General features: G+C 43.2%; 1 protein-coding gene across 2 annotated transcripts; it reads left to right on the top strand.

Annotated features, from left to right (window-relative positions):
- Positions 1 to 59: 59 nt before the first annotated feature.
- SCPEP1 (serine carboxypeptidase 1) lies at positions 60 to 12,757 on the top strand. 2 transcript variants are annotated; one of them, XM_075044379.1, is made up of 13 exons: positions 60 to 181; positions 1,696 to 1,841; positions 2,775 to 2,864; positions 3,785 to 3,940; positions 4,429 to 4,503; positions 4,727 to 4,799; positions 5,807 to 5,844; positions 6,026 to 6,154; positions 7,668 to 7,752; positions 8,571 to 8,681; positions 9,341 to 9,478; positions 10,994 to 11,157; positions 11,281 to 12,757. In XM_075044379.1, exons 1-13 carry the CDS (start codon positions 130 to 132, stop codon positions 11,344 to 11,346), a joined length of 1,323 nt encoding a protein of 440 aa, XP_074900480.1. In that variant the 5' UTR covers positions 60 to 129; the 3' UTR covers positions 11,347 to 12,757. The 2 variants fall into 2 exon arrangements, with proteins under 2 accessions (XP_074900480.1, XP_074900479.1); XM_075044378.1 differs by having other exon boundaries at positions 8,568 to 8,681.
- Position 12,758: the final 1 nt, after the last annotated feature.

The raw sequence follows: 12,758 nt of genomic DNA, 5'->3' as shown, positions 1-12,758 counted from the left end.
CCCCGCGCGGGACAGAAGGGGCGGGCGGCGCGCGAGCCTCGGCCCCGCCCCCTGGGGGCGAGGGCGAGGGCGGGCCCCGGCGGGTGAGCTGAGCACGTGACAGCGCGGGCGCTGCGAGCTGTTGGCGGGATGGGGCCGCTACGCGCCGCGATCGGGCTGTCGGTGCTGCTGCTGGCGGCAGGTACGGGGCTGAGGGACGGCACGGCGTGGCGTGGCGTGGTGTGGGGGGTTCTGCCCTGCCCTGCGCCTCGGCCATGCCCCGGGCAGTGCCGGAGCGACGGCCTCCGGGCACGTCCCGTCCCGTCCCGTCCCGCGTAGGGCCCGGGCTGAGCCGCGGGAGGTTTCCCAGCCTCGCCGCGGCCGTCACCGCCGCCCCGGGGTCGGTAGCCGGGCGGGACGCGGCGAAGGGGGTGGTCAAAGCGACGGCGCGGTGGGAGCCCCGGTGGGAGCAGGTCGAGCCCGGGGCGGGCCTGTGCGCTGTCGCCGGGGGCTGTCGCGACCTTGGGAGTCGTCTCGTGCCACCCCGGCTGGGGTCTGCGCTCCCCGGAGCCCTGGGGAAGCCTTTTGGAGCAGGAACGTGGAAATTCAGGTCCTAGTTGATTCACCTGGGTAAACTGGGTGGGAGAGGCTCCCCACAAGCCAGGGCAGCACTCCTCATCGCTGTTTTACCCTGAGCTGTCATCTGTCCTTCGTGGAAAAGACCCCCCAGACCCTCTTCCATTCCTTGGCAGCTGCGAAGGACGATGGAGAAGCCACGTAAGCCAGCGTGCCTGTAAGCGTGAGATGGTTGCGGTGCCGTCTGATACTGGCTGACAGGAGCACAGGCCCCCGGCCGCAGTGTTTTATCTGCGAAACCCCTCGGGTCGGGGGCTGCAAGGAGCCAAACAGCCGTATTGGGGGTGTCACCGCTGTTGCAGTGAGGGCTGATCAAGAAAACATGGTGTTGCCCACAGTGATAACCTGTTCAGCACTGCGTCCTGTGCGTCAGCAAAGACTGGGCACTGTGGGCTCAGAAAGCCTTATTGCTGCTTGTCCAGTGGACTGCTGCCTTCTGGCACGGTCAAGAAGATTGGGGGATGTAGTTGCAAAGGTCTGTTTCTGGGAAAGTGCCTGTATCCTCGATGGAGAACAGACTGACTGCTTAAGTTGACAAGACTCTACTGACTTAATTGAGTTTAGGATTAGATCTTGGGTTCATTTAGAAGTGACCCCTTTGTCTATCCTGTATTTACTGTCCTTGGGGGACTGTAAAATGATTTAATTTTCCCAGAGACTAAGATAAAAGTGTTGGATCCCTGAAGGAGCCCTGGTGCTCCTGAAGCTGGTGCGAATTATTCCATCGTGTCTAGTGGGGCTGTGCTTTCAGCCCAGGCCTTGAAAAGACTTTAAATGTTTCCCTGATAGTAAAAATTATCCTAGCTATTGGGCTGTTATTTTGGCAACAGCTGTAACGTCAGGCCCTGATAAGTAAGCATGTAATTACAGGCTTAGCTTCATTCATTGATGATAACTCAGCTATGTGTGTGGGCGTAAGTATAGGCAGGTTTCTTATAGTAATTTTTTTTTTTTTAATGGAAGCACTTCTAATTATCACACCCAAGACTGAAATGTAATGTTTTGGCATAAATCTGGTGGAAAGCCCAAAGCTGGGCCTTTTAACCTAGCTGATTTTTATTTTTATTTCCCCCCCGCAAGGTGTAGTTCTGAGGCAATCCCAAGAGCCCAAAGAGCTGTGGGGATATGTGCAAGTTCGAAATAAGGCCCACATGTTCTGGTGGCTCTACTATGCAAATAACCCAACCAAAGCCTTCACAGAATTACCTCTCATCTTGTGGCTTCAGGTAAGGTTTGGTGAAAGACACTTAAATGATAATTCTTTCCATCTGTGCCTGGTTCAGTCTGGTAGGTATCTTGCAGCTCTACAGAAATAGGATTCAAAATTGTCCAACTCTAAATGATTCACCTTGTGAATGAGGTATTCAGGTTAGGAAGAAATAATGAAAATATCATTCTGCAATTGTGGGGTGTCGTCAACTGCTCACCTGCCATCAAGTTAAATTGCAGAAATTGAGGTTGTTCTTATCTTTTATACAACAGTAGTGCTTTTTGTGCCAAACACTACAGGTACGTTGTAGCATCACAGCTCCTTTCCTAAAGATCTTATAGTCTAAAGAATGTTCAGAGAGAGAGAGTAGATAAAATAATCAGAGATATAGAAAGATTTCTAAATGGAAACGAGAGACTCTGATTGTTTAGAGATTGGTCCCATTCAATCACAGTTTGATGAAAGGCAGTGGTGTGTGCTCCACATTCACCTCCAGCAGTACATTTCAGAAGTTAATGTTGAATATAATCACTTGATGACTTGGTCTTTTTCTTTCTGGGTTATTTCTTCAGAGTGAAATGTACATGCTGATAAAACTAATGACTTGCAAACCTCTGTGGATAGCTAACTTTTGCATTCAGTATTAAGGGAATAAGGAGAAGGGTTTTCAAACTGCACTCACATAACATGCAACTCATTAGATGCTTTCATAAGTGGGTTATTGCTTCTCTGTTTAAATTCTTGCTTTCAGAAATGGCATGTGTACACATAATGAAAGACTATGAGGAAGAGAGCTCAATTTGCTTTGCAAATTAACATATAGTGCAAAAGCCATTTTTTTAACATTTACAATCTGTCATTCTACTTACTGGCTTGCTTTTATTTTTCTCCTGTCATATCTATACCGTGCTGCCTTCTAACTTATTTATCATTTGGTATTTCCCCACAGGGAGGTCCAGGAGCTTCAGGCTGTGGATTTGGGAACTTTGAAGAGATTGGTCCATTAGACAAAGAAATGAAACCAAGAAATACAACCTGGGTATAGTAGAGAGTTCAGCTTCTAGTTACTGATTGCAAATGTTTGTTGCTTGTGTAAGCAGATGATTGCTATGCAAAAATGCACAGAACAGTTTTCATTTGAAGTTCAATACAGCTATAATAATTCCTCTTAAAATAGTGTGGTTAATAAATTGGCTTATAGGAATAGCCTTGTTAAGAACTGAAGAATAGTCATGTTGGTTTGATTTGATGGAATATGTCTGGGCTTCTACGAATTTCTGAATTGCAGATGTCTGGGAACCTGAAAGCAGCAAAATTCTAGAAAGATGTTATTTCAGATCATAGCTTCATTGCATACAGTCATAGAGGTTTTTCTGGATGGCTGGCAATGTATAACCAATGGCTCGTAATTACAAATCCAGTATGGCCTTTAAGGGAAAACAAATTACAGCTGCTTATGAAGGTGGAAGTTTATTCAATGAAATGGATTTGTGCTCCAAGCTACCAATAGTCTTAACTACTCTGGAGTTCCCTAGACCGTATGGGTAATCTGCCGTTGGATCACTGGGATTTTTTGTGTGCCTTTTTTGTTGCAGACTGAGAAAACTTGAAAGACCTTATGTTGTACCTCTTTATTTGTGAGCCTTACTGCTTTGAGCCATGCTAGCTATCTGTGTGCTGATCTGCTGATTTCATTTGTCCACTTGTAACTATACAACTATAGCATTTGCTATAGCAATTTCACAAAAGCCCAGCAACCCAAAAGAAAAACCCTCTTATTGTATATTCTGACAGACAAGTCTCACCTGTACCATTCTCTCTTTTGGACTTGCACCTAATTTTTCTGAAAGTTCTTTCAGGGCCAGAGATTTCCTGGCACAATCATTTGTGCCATCAAAACTAAGATTTTCGCTAGTGCTGAACTAATGTTTCATACAAACCTTCTTTCTGCTCGTACAGTTGCAGGCAGCCAGTATCTTGTTCGTGGATAATCCAGTGGGCACTGGATTCAGTTATGTGGATGATTGTAGCTTGTTTGCCAAAAACCTTTCCGCAGTAGTTTCTGATATGATGGTTTTTCTTGGAGAATTCTTCACAGGTAGAACAGAATTCCAGGTAAGTGAATTGAGTTCTTGGTTAGAATCGTATCTTTCTTTGCTTTTAAACAGATCTCAAAAAGAATTAGTGAACAGAGTTCCAGATGGGTAGTGTTTCCTACTAGGTAGCACGCATTTGGTGGGAGTCAGTGCAGGTATAGCCACTGCCTCTTATTTCCCATAATTCAGAAGTTGTATCTTGAATTTGGTGCTAGTTAGATAAGCAATGGGGTGCATTATTGTCTATCGTGCCAACCGAGAAGCATATAGGATCACGGCTGTTTCTAATTCCAAAATACTGAAGTGCCTGCTTCAGAACTTTGCCCAGTAATTACACCAGGATGTTCTGGAAATCTTATCTGCAGCTTAGAATCAGGAAAATATCCAGTGTTTGATAGTGAGAGGTGAACAGCCAGTGCCTGGGTTCTGTGGGATGTGGGAGATGGTTGGAGGTATTTTCTGCCCTCTGCCCAATGGGTTCATTGTGTGGCTTCTGTCTCTCTCCAGACCATCCCATTCTACATATTTTCTGAATCTTATGGAGGTAAAATGGCAGCTGGCATTGCTTTAGAGCTGCATGAGGTAAGTAGTTAGAGGATGTAGTTTGCTTTTCACTTTAAAACGTGGTGTTCTACAAGTACTTATATCTCCTGGAATACACTGTCCCTGCTGCCTAATTCAGACTGCGACTTATTTTTTTTCACTTAAAGAAAACTGGTTCTAGAGTCATGAATATCTAACTAAAAGTTGATTTTTTTGTTGTTGTTGTTGTTGTTTGGTTTTGTTTTTCCTCTTATTCACCAAGGCTGTTCAAAAAGGGACCATAAAGTGCAATTTTATGGGGACTGCTCTTGGAGACTCATGGATTTCTCCTTTGGGTATGTTTAAAATCCTCAGACTGTGGGTGGTTTGTTGTTGTTGTTTTGTTTTGTTGGGTTTTTTATCATTCCATAAGTATCTAGGGTCAAAAATGCCATCCCTGCCTTAAGTGAATTAAATCTTTAATGGGTCTGGTAAATCAAAAAGAAATACTTTAACATTGCAAGCTGTGATTGAAAAATCTACCTTTACAATGTATTTAGATTATGAAAAGTTAGAGAGCATAGCCGGTGAGGAGCATACTTGCATATCAAGTGGGGTGGTGGTGAAATGTCCCTATGCACCTCTACAGCCTCTGAGGTGTTTTGGCAAGAGTACTGCACTTAAAATGTGTCCACCAAATGATTCACAAGATTGCAACTGAGGTTTTCTTTCTTTTCACAAGAAGGCCTTGTGCTGAGGAACTGATGTGCTCACAGACCTGGAAGAGATAGGGTGTGGTCTGGTGGAGGACAAAAACCAAATTAAAGGACTCTTGGTCCTTCAGTGAGATTTGCAAGGGCAGCCTTCACAGATTCTCTGCAGCATGGGACAATATCAAGCAAACTCCTATCTGTCTCCTATCAGCTGGTCCTTGAGACCTTATAAACAAACTTGTTATAAAACAGATTTGTTTTATAACTAGATTTTTTCCCCTGTAACCTGCAAACAGATCAGTTTAGATAATGTTCATTCACTTGTCAGATCGCTCCCCATGTTCTAGCAATGTGCTGCAGTGTTGGGGTGAGAACATTTTGGTAAGAACGTGTCTGTTGCTTTAAATAAATTTCACTGATTAATGTTTAAGGGGTTAATGACATTGCAGTGCTTTTATTGGTTCTCAGGATTTGTAAAGAACCTGCTCTGTGGTACATAGCCTTTGGGCTAAACAGAGCTGACAGTACCTTTTTACTGATTAATTCATCTCCGTATGTTTTTGTCACCATCATTCTTGCAACAATAAAGAAAAGTAAAGGAAATTGTACATCAAAAGCTCATGGGTTTGAAATCTCTTCTGTTTCTTTAGACTCTGTGCTGTCTTGGGGGCCCTACCTTTACAGCACTGTAAGTACCTTCTTAAAATCTTGGTCCTCACCTGATTACTTGTACTGCCATACAGTATAAGTGGATGTTGATTTTTAAGGTTAGCTTAGACAGAATAAAACTTCAAATGCATGGAGACTGTTACCAATAAATGAATGTGAAATTATAATTAAAGTTGTCCCCCTTTGTGTTTGTCTTCCAGTCTCTCCTTGATGATAATGGTCTAGCAGAGGTGACCGCTGTTGCCAAAGAAATAATGGATGCAATAAATAAAAATCAGTATGGGCTGGCCACTGAGCTCTGGGGCAAGGCTGAAGATGTCATTGAAGAGGTGAGATCTTCTTTGAACAGCATTATTAACTAACTGGTGCCTGGGGAGGCACACAATTTCAGGTTATCCTTTCTGTGAGCACTGGGTTGGTGTGAATTCTCCAATCCCCTGCCCAGTCATTTTTGCCAGTATTTGTTTTATCCTAGTGCTGATGTGAAAGAGCTGTTTGTTTGCTCTGTGTGATTGTAAGAGGCAGAGGGTAGAGTGACCCCCATGGCCTTGCAGTATTGCATCAAGGTTTCAACCTGGCACATCACTGAAACAGATGCTTAATTTTTAGCGTGCAGTTAGTCCCATTGATTTCTACAGAACCCAGTTTCAACTTAAATGAGCTATGTCTCCTTGAAAGCTTTGTTTTGAACATTGAAAACTGCATCCAGCAAGGCACAAATTTCAAGTTAAGCACAGATCTCTATTTAAACAACTACAATAGGTGGACAGGGTGGAAAGGAACCTCAAGTTATGTCCTGTTACTGTGGGTTACTGCATCTTTTTACTTAGCAAGTAACAGCTTAAAAGATAGGTAAAGTTTTGTTCTTGTTTTTCCTTTTGAAGGGTTGCTCCAAAATCTCATTCTTTCTTGTGTTTTTGTTTTAGTACAAGTAAGGCTCTGGCTTCCTCAAACAGAAAGACTAATCTGGAGCTGCTTCCTTTTCTTGCTCTTTTTGTTTTGTTTTGTAACTGACAGTGCCTTGCACATAGTTGGTTTCACTTCTTACTGTTTGCAAGGAACTTGTGGTTCCCATTTTGCTTTTCTCTTCAAATCTGCTTGTTTTCTCCTCCCAGCTGTGATATCACTGTCAGGGTGCAGGCACTTCAGTTCTTCTAGGGTTGCTGTTGTGAGCTGATTTCTGACCTATGCATTAGAACTTTAAAAATTCAAAAATTTAATAAAGCAGGGCTTCAAGAATCTTGAGTAACTTCTCTAATGGCAACACTGATCACACTTGTCCTGTGGATGCAGGTAGTCTGCTGTCTGTGTCAGAGCTGCCATTCTACAATTATTGGACGCATCCAGATGTCAGCAGTTCCAAAAGAGGGATGGCTGATATTGATCACCGTGTTCTTGAGGAAGCATTTTAGATTTTGAAGGGTTGTAGATTGGGAGGATGTTGAGGAAGGGGCAGCATCAGGCTAGACTAGATCTAGCAGAAGAAACCATCTGAAAGCCTCATCTGGCATTGCAGCTCTCTACAATGAGTAATGAGAATCTGCAGTCATTTGCAGGGTTTAAGGCTCCCTGTAGCTTCACATCCGTTTCAGAGAAGTAAATAGCATCTCTGGCACAACCCACGTGTGAACAACACAGACTTGAGAAATCTCTTCCCCACTTCTCAAAGCAAATGTAGAACCAAAGTTTTTCCATAAGTATCCTCCTGACATGTAGGTAAAGTGGCAGGTCACAGGGTCCTTTATTTAGGATTTAATTACCTCCTCTTTCAGAAGAGAGTCTTCCTCATATCTGAGAAATGTTTTTTGTTACAGTGTTACTGAAACTATCTTGTGTTTTCAGAACACAGACAATGTGAACTTTTATAACATCATGAATAAGGAGGTTCCAGAAATGAAATCAGGTGAACAAGAAAATCTCCATCTCGGTAAGTTGTATTTAAGTACTTGAGCTTCTGAGGCCCTATGTTTGCATTTGTGTACCTTCAACTCTGATAGTGGGAATAGCCTCAATTTAGCACATCCTTAAAATGTGGCCTTCAGATCCAAAGGATATTGATATTCTCCTGAGCAGAACTTGTTTGCTCTTGCATAAATAGGGATAAATAGGAATGTGGAACAACCCTTCTATAGATTACACCTCCACCTAAACATCCTGCACAAATTACACCAAGGAAGTAGTCAGTATAATTGCGACATAGTTTTATGACCTTTAAGTCACTTCCTCGTAATGTCTTTCATTTGTGTCTTCAAGCTAGGACACAAAAATGGCTCATCAATATAGTCTGATTAGACTGGTTTGCTCCATGATGTTTATGCATCAATGTGAAAAACTCATGCATAGAGTTTCTTTCAAGCTCTTTATCTCTTTCTATTGGCTTCAGCAGGGAAGGTGAATGGCACAGTTAACTCCCAAAAGTAAAGCACTGCAGCTCAAAAATAACTGGTCTGTTGAGGAGATGAAATTGTGTCTGTACTAAGTGGCTAAAGGAGAAGCTGGTCCCCTGAAAAAGTGCAGTGTTAGCCAAAAGTAGAAATGGATGGTTGGGTTCTTCCCGTATCATTCCCTGACCTAAATAAGTGTTGACTTCAGTGGTTTCTGTTAAAAGCAAGCAAATCTCTCTGTGGTGTTCCATTTTTCATTAGAAAAGAGTTTGTGGGCCATGACTGTTAACAGTGAAAATTGCTATCTATGACTGTCTTAAATGTGCCACTAATCAAAGTGTGTTCTCTTTTTTTTCAGTAGGACTTTACCAACGCCATGTCAGAAATATGCATAAGGAGAGCCTAGATGAATTGATGAATGGGCCCATCAGAAAGAAGCTAAAAATTATTCCTGACTGTGTGAAATGGGGAGGTACTTTCCTGTCTGCTAGTGCGCATCTAATAGTCCATTATTGCTGTTTACAGTACTGCAGTCTGCAGGAAGATACTTTACTGTAGTAAGCAGACACATTAAATTGTCATTATCCTTGGGCCTAAGAAGAGGACTTATTCTCAGAAATGAACATGTAATGGGGCAGGCCTGTGGGAGCAGATCTGGTTCTGGTTTTGATTCTGCTGCTTGTATCTATCTTTAGCCAAGCAGGTAAAAATACAGGGAGAGGAAGAAGATCCTCTGTATCTCAGCAGCTGGTTTCTGTCTTTCAAGCATTCTTGCTGAAATTCCTGTCAGTTTTTCTCTGCCAGAAATCTGGTATCATGTAAAGCTGCATGGTGTGGAGGGGAGGGTGTAAAACAGAACGGAAGGCTTAAAGGACTGATGCCAGTACCCCATGTATATAATAGGAGCCAGAAGCTACAATGCTGTCTGTGAGCTCCAGTGGGAGCATGGCTGCTTTCTGGTTCTCTTTTAGTTCCTCAGACTGATGAATCACTGGCTGCCGCTTTGGGCTAAGACTGGGTTTTATGCAGCTGTGAACTGCATTTTAGAACACTTAGCCAGTTGCTTTTGTCCCAGCTTGGGGATGACATTCTTCATCGGTTAAAATTTGTCTTCTTTCTGGTTCCAACCAGGTCAGTCCAGGGATGTCTTTGAGAACATGGTTGAGGACTTCATGAAACCTGTCATTGATATTGTTGATCAGCTTTTGGCAGCCAGCGTCAATGTTACAGTCTATAATGGGCAGTTGGATCTCATTGTTGACACCATGGGTAAGGGACTTCTTGACTGGGGTTGGGAACAGAACACGTGACGAGTAGAACATGAAGTTGCCAATAATACTGGTACCTGGATCTCTCCAGTCTTCTGTGCAAATCTCCTATGTAACTGACAACACTTAAATACTACAGTCATGGATGAGCAGCTCTTAGTATGTTTTGTTTATGTCCCTCTCAGAGGCAATTCCTTTACCTCCATTATACTGTTGGGAAATGGATCTGCAACATCAATAATTGCTTGTTTCAGTGAAGCGCGTAAGTAGGTAGCTACTAATTCACTTAATTCGACATATATAATGTTTGTACACTCATTCATAAATGAAGAATGAGGACAGATGAATAAATATATGGAGATTATCCTCTCTTCTCCTGTGCTTTGAAGATCCTGTTCTGTGGGACAAAGGTCATACCTTGCTACAGATTTGTGCACAGTACAGGTCAGCCTTCACTGAGTGGCCTGCAGCAGAGAGCATGGTGCCAGGTGAGATGGAACAAGGGTGTTGGTAATTAATCAGGGAGGGTGCAGTTGCGGAGTGATCACACCTGCTGCTCAGTAACACGTGTAGGCTCCTGCACCTCTTGGCCATTCAAGGGCTTTGTTTGTCCCTTGCTGCTTGCAAGATTCAGGCTTGATCAAGTGGCAGTTCGGGAGCCAGGCCAAGTGTTGCTGAAATGCCTCATGCTGCAAGACTGCAGTGCTCTCTTCCATTCACCTTTTCTTATTGATTTAAATAATCTGCACTCACAAACTGCACAAACATCTTCCTATGTTGTGAAAGGCTTTATCCTTTGTCTGTCTCTGCCCAGTTAGATGCCCTTCATGAATAACATAGCAATCAATAAATCAGGAAACAGAGTATATAGGCTGTCCAAACAGATTAGCAGTTAGTGGTGCTCCAGTTTTATCACATTTTGAGCTAAAATTGAGCTGCAGTTAACATGTAAATTCTTCCAGTAGTTCAGAGATAGGCTAAAGTTTTGTCCCCCTTGGTGTCCTGGAATTGGTCTTTTTGCTGTCTTGACCTCCACCTTCTCTAGCAGGCACCTGAAAACAGAAAACCTTTCCAGACTGTTCTTGATGAGTGACTGTAACAAACAGAGAAGCAGTGTCTCCTCTGATTTCCAAGAGGGGGACTTGGTGTGGCTGATCCTTCTCCATAGCAGGACACTAAAGGTGTTTGAGGAGTAAAGCAAAATATGTCAGAATTGCTAGGGCTGCAGAGCCTCTAAGAGGCACATGTTCACCTTGTGCAATCATAAGTCCATTTCACATACATCTTCACTGTTTGCTTTTTTTCTTCTCCCTCCATTGGTTTGTTTCAGCATCTCCTGAACATAGTCTTGGTTGTTTCCTAGGCATAGCAAAATTGTTTTTAGAATCTGAGCACACAGAGACTTTCCGCTAACTCTGCTGTATTGGTATCTAGTACAGAGGGCCTCTGGCTGAACTGGGACTCCCAACTTACTATGTCAGTATCAGTAATCAAGCATATCTCTGATCTCTAACAGGCCAGGAGGCATGGATCCGGAAACTGAAGTGGCCTAATTTGGACCAGTTCAGCAAGCAAAGGTGGAAGGCACTCTATGTGTCTCCAGAATCCACTGAGACAGCTGCTTTCCACAAGGCCTATGAGAACTTCGCTTTCTTCTGGATTCTTAAGGCTGGGCACATGGTAAATAACATACTTTTTGGGGTGGGATGCACCATTATCAGCAAGAAAACTGAAGATGCGTGTACGCTTGCTATCTGCTTCCTTATAGCAGCTGCTTACCATATGCTCTCATCTCTGTGCTAGGTACCGTCTGACCAAGGAGAGATGGCACTGAAAATGGTCAGGATGGTGACCCAACAGCAGCACTAGGGAAGGGGAGGCCAGCTGGTATGGCGTCCTGCTGAATGTCAGTGCTCTTGCAGAATGCGAGTCCAGAATAATGAGCCGCAGGAGGAACAATGGTTATTTGGACACATAGCCTCTGATTTTGCTGATAATGTGCGCAAGCATTTATGGAAAGGCATTTTTTTCCTTGAATGAATTGAATTTGTAAGCTGTGATTTGCTGCCTTAACACTGTTCATAGTGACTCTTCCAGAGGGAAGTCCACTGTCATAAACAACTAGCTCTGAGCCTTTGCCTTCGACTTGGAAGGATTTTGTGCTTTTGTAAAAAGCTGCCCTTCCCTGAATGCTCTCTTGTCTGTTCACACACCAAGACTAAAACTGATTTGAGTCCCGATAGATTTGCTGTTTGTTCGTCTCAGAGAGCTAACCTGTTTCACGAGGCCGTGAAATGTTCCTTCCTTTGTCCTCAGGCCTCTGCTTGAGTCACCTGGCTGGATTACAAGCTGAAGGCATGGAGATGCCAGGATAGAGGACCTGCCCTAGAGGAATTATGGTCCATCTCATCTTGCTGAGGTGCCTTACTTAGGATCTGAGATTCTTCAGGCTTCCTAAGCTATGGAGAGAGAACTGCTCCCCCCCCTGCCCCTGCCACCCCCAGAGGAGGATTTGATCTTTTTCATCTGACCATTTGTTTCTTGTTTTCATTCTCTTTAATGACCGTTACTCAAACTTTGCCTTTAGCCTTAACACCTAAAGCACATCCAGCAGGAATTCCTGCTTTCCTGTATGCTGAAGCAGGAGCCCTGTTAATACCCTCTTCTTGTACAGAAGAGAGTCCTAATGGACAGAATCCTCTTAAACCGTCTGAGCTTAGCCTGGAGAGTGGAAAGGAGAGCATTGTTTGAGCAATAATAGCATAACTCTGAAAGATAATAGCAGTGTTTAAGAGAAGGATATAAAAGCTAGAACCAATACCTTGATCCATATTTTTCTAGAGCTTTTTTAAGTCTTGCAGAGACCTATTATTTTGAAACAACATTTTTTTTTATATATATAGTACACAGTCAAGAGGAGATCTGGTCAGACATCATTTGACTTCTGCTATGGAGCACAAAGTGACAGTTGTTTATTGGTGTCTGATAGGAGGCACAACAGCTTGTTCCAGCTGTCAGAATCCTAAATAAATAGCAACCACTCAATTACTCCAGCAACTGAAACTGTCGTGAAATGTCTGATAGTGTTGGCTTAGCAAGGACTGAGGCATAATGCTATGTAAATATATATGCAATCACCCAGCAGCTGGAGTATTGGCACCTAATAATTGCTTTCCTTCTTCATGTTCTCTGCTTGAACTGTATTCTTAAGAACTTTAGCAATGCAAATCCAGATTTTTTTTTAAACATGTTTTTCAATAAATGCAATAGGTCTAATACAT

The sequence above is a fragment of the Buteo buteo genome, chromosome 13, assembly GCF_964188355.1.
Source record: "Buteo buteo chromosome 13, bButBut1.hap1.1, whole genome shotgun sequence".
Taxonomy (NCBI): Eukaryota; Metazoa; Chordata; class Aves; order Accipitriformes; family Accipitridae; genus Buteo; species Buteo buteo.
Note: the sequence above shows the minus strand (reverse complement) of the source record. Positions and strands in the feature narration are given on the sequence as shown.